This window comes from Oryzias latipes, chromosome 10 (assembly GCF_002234675.1).
Source record: "Oryzias latipes chromosome 10, ASM223467v1".
Lineage (NCBI taxonomy): Eukaryota > Metazoa > Chordata > Actinopteri > Beloniformes > Adrianichthyidae > Oryzias > Oryzias latipes.
Genome location: NC_019868.2, coordinates 3,438,176 through 3,450,511, shown reverse-complemented (window position 1 = coordinate 3,450,511; position 12,336 = coordinate 3,438,176). Strand labels below are relative to the sequence as shown.

Sequence of the window (12,336 nt, the reverse complement as noted above, 5' to 3'; positions counted from 1 at the left end):
CGTGATACCAGGGTTCGAATCCGGGCTGCTCCCTATTCCCTTCTCTGCTTCTGTGCCGGTCCCAAGCCCTGATAAATTGAGAGGGTTGTGTCAGGAAGAGCATCCGGCATAAAGCATTGCCAAGTTAACCATGTGACTCATCCTCGAAAGAGAGGTTGTTTCGCTGTGGCGACCCCTGATGGGGAAAGCCGAAAGAGAAAGAAGATGGAATTGTTTCTTTGCTTTTTCAGAGCCTGTCCCACTCCATGCCGACAGGCGGCGCTGTGGTTTGTGGACTTTTGAGCGAGAAGGAAGACGGAAGAGTAAAAATATAAACGGTTCGAATCTTCTCGCTTTTTGTCGGGCGATTCTTGCAGAAAGTGGTCACATTTTGACATACAGCTGTTACATTTTGGTTTCTGCGTCGGTCGTTTTTCTGAGGTGAGTCCGGCGGATTCCTGTCCTGTTAGCTTCTCGAGCTAATGTTATAGCTGCCTGACTGAATTCTTAAGCGAACCCCGCCGTTTTTGGGGGATTTTTACTCACCTACGGCTCACGGCTTAAGTTCAGGTGAGGCACATCAGGGCTGCTGTGTGACTGTTGTTCCTGGGAAGACGTCTTTCTGTAAACAGACCGCAGGAGGAGAGCTGAGCCGAGCTTTGCCTTTGCCCGTTTCCTTGAGCTTCAGGTGGTCCGGCCTTCTCAGGTGAGCAGGGACCTTCAGATCCGGATGTTGCTCCTGTGATTCCTCCTCCTGCAGCTGGCGGTGCTGAGTTCAAAGGCCCTCGGACTTTCTCTGGTCGCATCTCTGCAGGACACGCTCCCTGGGGTTCTCCACAGCCCTCCACCATGTCTTCCAACTATCCTTACCAGCGGTCGCTGCCTGACTCTGACCTCCGGCCTGACTCTGACCTCCGGCCTGACCCACGTCGTTCCAGCGCTGCACCAGACGCCAACCTTTACAGACGACCTCGGGAGTCTTTCCCTGCGCCCTTGTATTCCCTGTCGTCATCCGGGGGTTCTGTGGCGCCGCAGCTGCCTCCGTCTTCTCAGGATGGCGTCCTCGGCATCCTGAGCAGCTGCGGTCTGGAACCTGAAGACCTGTCTCTCCTTGCCAAGCTGCCCGAGGACGTCCTCACTGTGGACTCGCTGCCGCAGATCCTCCAGCAGATCAAAGGCAAGAGGGGCAGCGGTGAACCCTTTCCTCCCACCGCCTCCTCTTCCTCCAGCTTCGCCCCTCGGCCCGTGGCCAGCTTTTCCCACAGGGAAAGGGATGAGCAGCACAGCCAGCTGGTTCAATACCCGCTTGGCCACATCTCATCCTCCAAGTCAGACATCCCCTCCAACCGCTGGGAAAGTGCCTCAACCTTCAGCGCTGTCAGGTCCCCACCTTCATCCTCTTCCTCATTCAGACACAAGACAGACTTCGACTACAGGCCCCGTCACTCTGATTATGGTAAGACTGCTCTGACCCCCACAGCTGGACCAGCACCACAAGTCATTCCCTCTCGCGCGTCGGGTCTCCGACCACACGAACACAGAGCAGTTCCTCCTGCTAATGAGCGCCGGCCCAAAGCCTGGGAGGCCAGGTCCTCCTCTGGATTTTCGTCTGGAAGGAGCAGCAGGTTCTCCAGCTCGATGCCTTCAAAGAAAGAGGCGCAGGACTTCCACGGGAAGGCTCCTGAAGTGTACCCATACTCATGCTCTCTGTGTGACATCACTGTGCTCTCTGAGAGGGTAAGTTGAGCTCTTCTCCTGCAGATGCAGGTAAGCACTGAGGGATGATGGGAGCTGCAGCTGGAAGCTCTGTGAAGGCCACGGTCTGACTCCCTGTGGTTTTTCTTTCAGGCCTGGACCCAGCACACAAACTGCACTCAGCATGCAGACGGACAGCTCAAACTGCTGCAGAGGTGAGTGGCTGCACCCCAACGAGCTCGCCCACATCCCAGCATCCCAAACAGAGCGCTGCCTGGTAAACGGGCTTCTTTAGCCAGCAGCACCTGGATAAACAAAGACCCACTCCACTGATTATCCTGCTTTTGGTGTTTTCAACACCTTCTTGTAGCATTTTTCTGATGATGGAGGAGAAGAAATTTAAGCTTAAAGTTGCATTTCTGAGTATTTCTTTATTCAAATTGTGGTGAATCAGGAGCAGACATATCTTATTTGGGACGTAAAAAGTCCACCCTGCTCTGCTCCATTCTGATCATCCACCTGCAGACAGGATGGATCCATGAATCCATGAACGTCTTTCTTTTCCTCATCTGAGCTGGAATCTGGATCAGAACTGTACGACTGGATAGTTCTGATATTAGACTGCATTTTCATTGCACCGCTAATGTTAGGTGGGGGTTAGGAAGCGCTGTAAGCTAGCAGGAGAGAGTGTAAACAGATGGGTGACGGGAAATGGGGGCGGGCTTATGCATTTGAATTTCTAATGAACTCCCGCTGGTCTGCAGAAACCATGTCCCAGAAAACCACATGAGTTCTTTGATTTAGCCTAACTAAAGACCACTGTGAAAATAGATTTACTATAAAATGATGGGAGTGGGACTTTAAGTCATTTGTTAAAATCTGTGGCCCAAACTCGGCTGGAATATTTGATTTGAACCTCGATGTTTGGCTGTACGGCTGGACTTGCAGACAAGCCAGGAAAACGTCACATATTGTTAAAGATGGGTGGGAAAAACAACCACTGCAGGAGCCTTTTTTCCAGGCTGGGATTCATAACCTCATTTGCTGGGACAAAGGGTTTCCCACTGAAAGCAGAATATTTGGAAAGATTTAAATTGGAATGTTTTTGTTGCTGCTGAGAGATCTAATGAACATTGGACTTGTCCTTTAGAGCAGTGGTCCCCAGCCTTAACGCCACAGACCTCTTTAAGATGCAGGCGGACGATTATTGCGGCAACACTGTGATGACGGAGGAACAGAGACGTGATGAGAGGAACACTGAGCTTTTATTTTGAGACGCATGACATTATGCAAACCATACTCTCAAGCAGCCGTTGGGGACGGCTGCTTGAGAGTATGGTTTGTATGTGAGAAATAGTCAGTGTCTGTGAGGTCTGCTGCTCATGGATCCACCTCCACTGCAGGTTTCCTCACTGGGACTGTCGTCTGGAGAGCATCAGCAGGTGAGTCAAACCTGCAGCTGCCGTCATTAGTGCAGATCTGGGAACTCAGGTGAGGGAGAAGAAACTACCCAAACGGCAAAGACGAAGAACCACTGAAACCAAAGGATCAGAAGGAGATCTTATGACATTTCTTTCATACCGGATGGCACTTTTCCAGGTTAAGTAAAGACGAAGCAAAAGTTTGATGTATTTCCAGATGAAGGTACCCGGTAAGTTCTCTTCATCAGGCAGCCTGGTTAAGTTTATACAGTGGTAGACCAGCTCTGCAGGGGGGGGGGTGTCTCTTTATCATCATCATCATCATCGTTGCTCAGCTCCACAGGGACTTTGTCCACCAGTGGATCTGTTTCTCTTTGATTTGTACAGATAGAAAACATCCTCTGTTTGGATGAAAGTTCAGCTTCACATCACCTCTTCCTGATCTTAGAGGATTTTTTTGTTATATTTCCTCGTTGAGATTCTTTAAAATTCGTTTTATTTTTTCTTCTTCTTCATAATTTGACACACATTTCCATTTCTTTATTTTGTTCTCGCTCTGTAATTTCCAGCCAGCAAACTGGAAGCATTCCTTTTTTTTCTTTTCTTGTTTATTTTAATAAAAAAACCTGTTTCCTTATGTATTGAAGTGATTGGACACCTCAAGCGGCTCTGCATTCATATTTCCTGTCCTTCCTGTGGAGGACGGCTTTGCTAAAACACTCAGATTGACTTCATTAACCGTAAGCTTTTGTTTGTCCCCCTGACCTTTATGAAGCGATGACAGCAAATCAGAGAGGTGGAAGGATGAAGGGACGCTCGCTCGACCAGCTAAAAGGCCAGAGGAAAAGAACCAGAATCAGAACCAAGGTATCACCTCTGTCCTTCTTAAGTTGCTGCATGTTTGGATCCGTTTCAGCCGACGCCAACATGTTTGTGTTTCCTGCAGCTCCGCAGTCAAATAAGGCGCCGCAGAAGGTAAAGACAAAGGAAGAACCGACACACATCATGTTCAAGCTCAGATGTGTCTTTGTAACGTGTGTGTGTGCGTGTGTGTGTGTGTGTGTGTGCGTGTCCAGCCGGCCTCGGATAAAGGGAAGGTGGTTTGTGTGAAGTTTCCGGCTCAGTCTGTTGACGAGGCGTATCTCAGAAAACTGACAGAACCTTTTGGAAAAATCCTTCAGATCGTGATGTTTCCGTCTTTGGTGAGTTCCTATCATAATCGCTACACACAAACACGCTGAGGGGACCCACACACACAACGTTACAAACTGTAACACAAAGATCCACACACACCACAAAAGTATTTCAAAAGAGGCAAAAATCCTGGAATATAAGGAGAGGTTAAAGGATCTGAAAGACCAAAAGTCAAAGCTGGAAAGAGCTGAACAGATGATTGGTTGAACTAGCTGAAAAATGGTAGAAAGAGATAAGCGACAAAAAACGGCAGAAGAGACTAGAATAAAAGAAAAGCAGGAAAACAGTGGGTTGAATACTTTATAGCATTCAGAACCAATAATAGTTCAACCAATAATAGTGCACAGGGGCGCAGTGGTTAGCGCTCTTGCCTCACAGCTAGAAGGCCCCCGGTTCAAGTCCTAGCTGTGGGACCTGAACCAGAACCTTTCTGTGTGGAGTTTGCATGTTCTCACCGTGCACGCCTGGGTTTTCTCAGAGGACTCCGGCTTCCTCCCTGTGACAGACTGGCGACCTGTCCAGGACATTCCCTGCCTTCACCCATGAGTGGCACTGGCAGCCCGTGACCCCGAAAGGCATCAAACCGTTTAGAGCAGTGGTTCCCAAACTTTTTCTGCAGGGCCCCCCTTTCTGAAGATTAGAATATTTTCGAGCCCCCCCACACTGACACAAACATACAAATTCTTTGTTTCTAAACTCCCCCCCCCCCCCCCCCTGCAATACCTCCGCGCCCTTGGGGGGGCGCGCCCCCCAGTTTGGGAACCACTGGTTTAGAGGAAGATGAATGAATAAACACCAATAATGGTTGCTGAATATTCTGCATTATTATTATTATTATGGTCTGTGGGGACAACTGTCACAATACATCCATATTTGGAGTCAGGACTCCTGGTTTCCGTCTGTTAAATGCAGCTTTTTGTTTTGAAGTCATAGGCTCTTCGGTTTTCTCCTCGGGTTTTTTTCTGCAAAAATGGACTTTCCAAATACAGTCCCTGACAAGTCTTGTCGCTTATCCATTTTGTAGAAGCAAAAGCGTATAACCTCACTTTTAATGAATCCATTGGTTTTGGAAATGTCTCATAAGCTAAAACCCTCTTAAATTATGTTCAATATACTAAAATAAAATTGCTTCACTGAAGAAAGATTGATCATTTAATGAACACAGGTCACATTTTGGCCACATTTACACTGCAGGTCTTGATGCCCAAATCCGATTTTCTGACTATATCTGATTTTTTTTTTGACGACCCACTTACATCATCTTTTAAAAGTGACCCGTATCTGATTTTTGCATTCACACTATACAATGCTGAAACTGTCAAACGTAGACGTTCTGAGGACTACGTAGCAGCATTCCCGCCCTCCGCGAACCTCCTTCTGACTTTTCTGACTGGGGTTGTCATGGAGGCAACGCAGCAATGAAGGAGGCGTTGCCTTGGGTGCTCCAGAGGGGAGAGGAAAACGGAGGGCTGCTCGGCTCTCTCTGAGTTTTAAATGAGGAATTGTTTGCAGACGTTGTGCTGTACTAACAGTTGGACCCAAATGTTGAACCTTTCCTGCGCGATGACTTCTCTTTTTCCCACCGTGGTCAGAAACGCACAGGAGATTTCCTCCAAGGCCGGAACCCTCAGCCTCCAGCGGGTTATGAAAGACTCCAAAACTGTTTTTTTGGGGGGAGACACCCTCCTTTTAGTACGGTTCTCCGACACTCCCCCGCTCCGCACTCACACCCCCTCTCCTCTCCTTACCTTACACACACACACACACACAGCACGCGCGGTTGCGATCATACACGCCCACACTCTGCAAAGAAATAAACGGCTTCTAGCCGGGACCGGACCGGGAATAACAGCGGTATCCGACTACGGTCTGAAGCCTGAGGCTGAAAGGTAACAGGCTGACAGCAAAATCAGCGCACAAAAGCACCTTATAAGTCATGTGATCTCAGTCGGTGGTGTCCTGAGTTGACGTCACTGACGTACGACTCGCATTTACTGGGGAATATCCGATTTGTCTGCTTACATGGCACACGCAAATGCACGTATCCGATTCCTATCCATATTATTTCCACATATGAGTGAGGCCTGTATCCGATCTGAGAAAATTGGAATCCATGCGCTTTTGTCCTGCTTACACTTTCACCGGTCATATCCGATCTGTGCCACATGAGAGGAAAAAATCGGAATTGGGTGACTTGAACCATGCAGTGTAAATGCGGCCTTTGACAAGACATTTGTGGCCTTGTCATATGATGCATCCAATCCTAGATTACAGCCTCACCTGTGATCAATTACACATCAACTACAACTTGACCTCTGACAACATGCCTAAGATTCACCCTGAGACCAAAGCGTTGATTCTCAAGAGGCTGAAGACCAGATCCACTGCTGAGGTGGCTGACACCTTCAATGTGTACAAAGAATAAGAAAAAGATTTGAAGAGACTGGAGATGCTTTTGACAAGCCCAGGTCCGGCAGACCCCGCAAGACAACTGCTCGGGAGGACCGTTTGTTGGTTTGAAAATCCAAGGCCAGCGCCTTTTCCACTGCAGCAGAGCTCCACCAGGCCTGGTCACCTCAAGTCCCTGTGTCAACCAGAACAGTTTGTAGAATTCTGTCTCAAAATGGCCTCCATGGTCGAATCAGTGCCCAGAAACCAGCACTGAACAAAAGGCAATTGAAAAAACATGTGGCATTTGCCAAGGCCCACAGCCTGCTAAAAGGATGGACGCTGGAAAAGTGGCAGAAGGTGGATTTCTCAGATGAGTCTTCAGTTGAATTACATCACAGGAGACCAACTGGAGCCCGCATGGACCCAAGATTCACCCAGAAAACAGTTAAGTTTGGTGGCGGAAAAATCCTGGTCTGGGGTTACATCCAGTATGGGGGTGTGCGAAACATTTGCAGGGTGGAAGGCAATATCAATAGCCTAAAATATCAAGAAGTATTAGCTACCTCTTACATTCCCAACCATAAAAGGGATCAAATTCTGCAGCAGGATGGTGCTCCATCGCATACTTCCATCTGTACATCAAAGTTCCTCAAGGCAAAGAAGATCAAGGTGCTCCAGGACTGGCCAGCCCAGTCACCAGACATGAACATCATTGAGCATGTTTGGGGTAGAATGAAAGACGAAGCATGGAAGACCAAACCAAAGAATCTTGATGAACTCTGGGAGGCACGGAAGACTGCTTTCTTTGCTATTCCTGATGACTTCATCCATAAATTGTATGAATCATTGTCAAACCGCATGGATGCTGTTCTTCAAGCTCATGGAAGTCAAACAAGATATTAAATATCTCACAGTAGCACTACTTAATTCACTGATGTTGTGCAACATATTTTTGTTTTTGAAGTAAATTATTTAAGTTTTCACATTACTCTCTGTAGGCGACAAAACTTTTGTCTTGCCAAAATGTGACCTTTCTGTGTTCATTAAATGATCAATCTTTCTTCAGTGAAGCAATTTTATTTTAGTACATTGAACATAATTTGGGAGGGTTTTAGCTTTCATATGAGACATTTCTAAAACCAATGGATTCATTAAAAGTGAGGTGATACGCTTTTGTTTCTACAAAATGGATAAGCGACAAGACTTTTGTCAGGGACTGTATGTTTATTCTTAGCTAACTTTGCTAAATCGAGGGTTTCAATTTAGTGGTCAGATGAACCTTTTTAAGAAAGTAGCAGATGGATTCTCCACACATGAGCGGTACTAGTCATCACACAGACCGGTAGCGGTACTAGTCATCACACAGACCGGTACCAGTACCAGTCATCACACAGACCGGTACCAGTACCAGTCATCACACAGACCGGTACCAGTACCAGTCATCACACAGACCGGTACCGGTCCACGTTCCGGGGGTTGGGGACCACTGTTATAATGGACACACTGGCATAATGCATCTAGACAACACATAATCACACATTACGCCACTGTAACTGCAGTGTGTTCTGGTTTCAGTTTACATTCTGGTGTTGGTTTCATGTTGGACTTGCTGTTTCATGCTGGCTTTCATCCCTGCAGGCGTTTGTGGAGCTCGGATCCATCGATCAGGCGAAGGACTTGGTGAAGTTTCACACCAACTATCCTCCCACCGTTAATGGAAAGCAGATTGAGTTTAGCATCTCCGGTGCCTTCAGCTTTCTACAGGTCAGAGGGCCACAAACAGTAACTTCATGCTTTCAGTTACACAATTGTGGGGAAGGTTTACCCCTATAGAGTCCTATACTGTTCATAATTAAATAAATAAATGTTTAATTAAATAAATAAATAAGACCTCATGCAAATAAACAATCAACCAATAAATCTCTCATAAATAAAAATAAAATATAAAAAGATCATGAAATTGTGAAAAACCAGCACACAGATTTTAAATTAGCCATTATATTGTTCAATATATTTCATTTTGCTTTAAAAACCTGTTCATTATTTTAAAACAGCGTTTTAGAATATTTATTTTTATCACGTTGAATATTATAATTCTGCCTTTTTTTCAGAAGCTTGGATTTCTAAATCAATATTTTCCAAAGTATCTTTGTTTTTATTTCATGTTGCTGTTTTTCACAATGACTGATTTATTTCATGAAGAGCTTTTTCAGCCGAATGAGTCTGTCTGTCAAACTAGACAAGGCGGAGACACTTTTGTGATTGGCTACTCCTTTACTCAGACATAAGCAGCAGCACCCTAACTCCCCTGACTATATCTATCGAAGTCGCTTCAGTGAACCTGACGGCGCAATGCACACTCCTCAACACTAGGGGGAGTATGCACCTCAACACATCCACAGTGTTACAAGAAATTGGGCAGTTTTGGTTCTAAACTTGCGGATAAAAGTGGCTTTGGGCGAGTGTGCATAATTCAAGTGATTTTGTGGTCGGTTCTGCAATTTTCATCTTCTCATTAACATTTAGTAGTGGTCTAAGTTAGGCTGGGTGGTTGTTGGAGTTCCACTAAGCTTCTATGAACTGGAGTTTCCATGTTTCAGTTCATGAGATCATCCCAGAGAGTCTCTGCTTCAGGTAAATCAGAGTGCGCAGGCAGCGTAAAAGTGTGTGTGTGAGTGCAAGTTAAGGGTCTGTTGCTCAGTTTGCTGTAAAAGTGATAGTAAAAAATAAAAGGTTTCCTCCAAAGCATAGAGACTGGATTTTCTATTATCCCGCTCTGGAGGCTTACAACGGGGAAGTGAACCTCAAATCAAACCCTGGATCTCCGCTGCGTTTTCCAACCACAGTCACAAACGTCATCGCAGGAAAGGGTCAATCAACATTTTCCAGAGGGGAAAAAAAAATCAGAGGACCTGATTTATAATCATTGTCTCAATGAAAATAGAAAAATCAAATCAAATCAAACTTTATTTATAAAGCACTTTTCATATAAACATGTAACACAAAGTGCTTTACATTAAAACACAACAAAATATAAAAACAAGCATGATGATTAAAACATAAAAGAATAAAAATATCCATCCATCCAAAATAATAAATATTATGGAATAATAAATAAAAAAGGGCCCCCCTCCCTGTACCTAACCCCCCACTCCTTTCACACCTCCCACCCCCTAACTGATGGGAAAAGACAATGAGAAATAGGCTGAGCACAAAAACAAGATGCTGGAAACGCTGGTAATTGGAACCTCCCCCTCCGTGAACAGCCGCATAGACAGCCAAATGCAGAATCACAGGCGGGGACCGCTCCACCACAGCCAAGCGGTGATGCAGGTCCCAATCTAGAGCTGCAGTGGCTGAACAGCAGCCGACCCAGAGGGAGAGGATCCAGCTGAGGAAGCACCGGAAATAAAAATAAATAAAAATGAGAATAAAACAGTAAACATATTGATAAAAACAATAAAACATTCAAATGAGGTCAATTAAACTAACGTTAAAAATCAGGTTCAAGTTCATAAAACAAGATAAAATGGATGAATGAATAAATAAAATAAATAAATAAAAATACATATAAATAAATAACTGAATAAATAAATAAATAAAAGCAGTAAAAAATTAGCTAAAAGCCAGGTTAAAAAGATAGGTCTTGAGCCTTTTCTTAAAAGCATAAACGCTCTCTGCGGCTCTCAGGTCCTCTGGCAGACTGTTCCATAAGCGGGGGCCATAGTGCTGAAATGCAGCTTCTCCATAGGTTTTGGTTTTTACAAACGGAATGGTTAACAGACCAGAGCCAGAGGATCTCAGGGTCCACGAGGGTTCATACTTTACTAAAAGATCTGATAGATAAGAAGGCGCAAGACCGTTAAGACATTTAAAAACGGTTAAAAGTAGGCCTGCACAATATACCGCAAATTTATCGTTATCGCGATATCAAGCTGTGCAATATGCATATCGCAAAAGTCATCACAAATCGCAATATATAGTTACCTTAAATATGCTAAAACAATCTTATGGCAGCTTGAAGCATTTAACGAATCAAATAAATCCATTTATGCATTTCACCAATCGGATGGACCCTTTTATGTTGATGTTTTTTTCATCCTACCTCGCCGAGGGTCATTTGGAGCATACGTTTTAAACTGTTGCAGTGAAATGGGAATAATGCTTTTGGTTGTTTTGATATTTGTTTATTTACAGCAAATTATATCGTTATCGCAATATTGATCACTAATATCGCATATCGCAAGTTTTCCTCATATCGTGCAGCCCTTGTGAAAAGTATCTTAAAATCAATCCTGAAGCATATGGGGAGCCAATGCAGGGATTTTAAATTTGGGGTGATGTGAGACCCCCTCCTGGTCTTGGTGAGAACTTGTGCAGCAGAATTTTGGAGAAGCTGAAGGATCCTAAAGTTGGTTTTCGGAAGACCAGCAAGCAGGGCGTTACAATAATCAACTTTACTAATGATAAAAGCATGCATTAGCATCTCCATATTAGCAAGAGAGAGTAGTGGGCGGACTCTTGCCAGCCAAATATCATAAGGTTCAGGAGGCCTGAGCAGGCTTGTTCCGCTTTGCGCAGCTGCCTGGTCTCACTCCGTTGGTCCCCCAGCTCGCCTCCTGCGAGCCGACATAAAGCACGATGTGAGCTCTGAGTGAATGGCGTGCGAATGAGGAGTGTTTCAACGGGGGACTTCAAGATGTGGACGACCGGAGCTCCTCTGTGGTTTGGTCCACGCAAACCCTCAAACTACAAAAACAGACAGGTGCAGCAGACAGGTAATTTGTCTCTATTAGATCTCTAATGTCAGCAAAGCCATGCAGATATCACTGAAATAGGTCACCTCCTTGACGGAACACCGCTGAGCGGGTAGCCAGGAATATGAGTCGATTTCCATGGATGAGCCAATGAGTGTTTAGGTCCCGCCCACTTTCACTGATTGACAGACAGACCCATTCGGCTGAAAAAGCTCTTCATGAAATAAATCAGTCATTGTGAAAAACAGCAACATGAAATAAAATAAGCTACTTTGTAAAATATTCATTCTGAAATACGAGCTTCTGAAAAAAGACAATTATAATAATATTCCACATGATTAAAATGAATATTGTAAAATGCTGTTTTAAAATAATGAACAGGTTTTTAAAGCAAAATGAAATATGTTGAATAATATAATGGCTAATTTAAAATCAGTGTGCAGGTTTTTCACAATTTCATGATCTTTTTATATATTTATGAGAGATTTATTGGTTGATTGTTTATTTGCATGAGGCCATATTTATTTATTTAATTAAATATTTATTTAATTATGAACAGTATAAGGACCCCATATACCCCCTCCATATTTTTTTCTGCATATTCATAATATAAAAAAACGTTAAAATAACAAAGAACCCTTTTCAAAGCTGCATGGATCGATGCAGGTGAAGCATGACTCCATAACACCAAACCAAGCAGCTACTGCCATGACTTTAGCTCTCATCGTTTTTGTATTATTGTTTGAATTGAACATGTTGGAGGATATCCCGCCATGAACGAAGGGTTATGGTCATGAAACTCCAGAGCCTTCAACTTGCTGCTGAACCCATGTGCTCTTGAGCCTCGACTCCTATACGTTCAGCCTGACATCACCACACTCCCACCACCATGTTTGAGT

The 12,336-nt window shown here is 44.6% G+C and overlaps 1 protein-coding gene across 5 annotated transcripts in view; it reads left to right on the top strand.

The window, feature by feature from the left end:
• Window positions 1-272: 272 nt before the first annotated feature.
• Window positions 273-12,336, top strand: part of LOC101164538 (matrin-3) — a 17,695-nt gene continuing 5,631 nt past the window's right edge. For 2 of the 5 annotated variants that reach the window (XM_023959523.1, XM_023959520.1), the window contains exons 1-7: window positions 305-1,716; window positions 1,828-1,889; window positions 3,078-3,116; window positions 3,871-3,962; window positions 4,042-4,070; window positions 4,172-4,297; window positions 8,319-8,444. In XM_023959523.1, the coding sequence (XP_023815291.1) occupies window positions 829-1,716; window positions 1,828-1,889; window positions 3,078-3,116; window positions 3,871-3,962; window positions 4,042-4,070; window positions 4,172-4,297; window positions 8,319-8,444 (1,362 nt within the window). In that variant the 5' untranslated portion in view covers window positions 305-828. Of the gene's footprint in view, window positions 1,717-1,827; window positions 1,890-3,077; window positions 3,117-3,870; window positions 3,963-4,041; window positions 4,071-4,171; window positions 4,298-8,318; window positions 8,445-12,336 lie in introns of all 5 variants that reach the window. The other 3 variants (XM_023959521.1, XM_023959522.1, XM_023959524.1) reach the window with 3 other exon arrangements.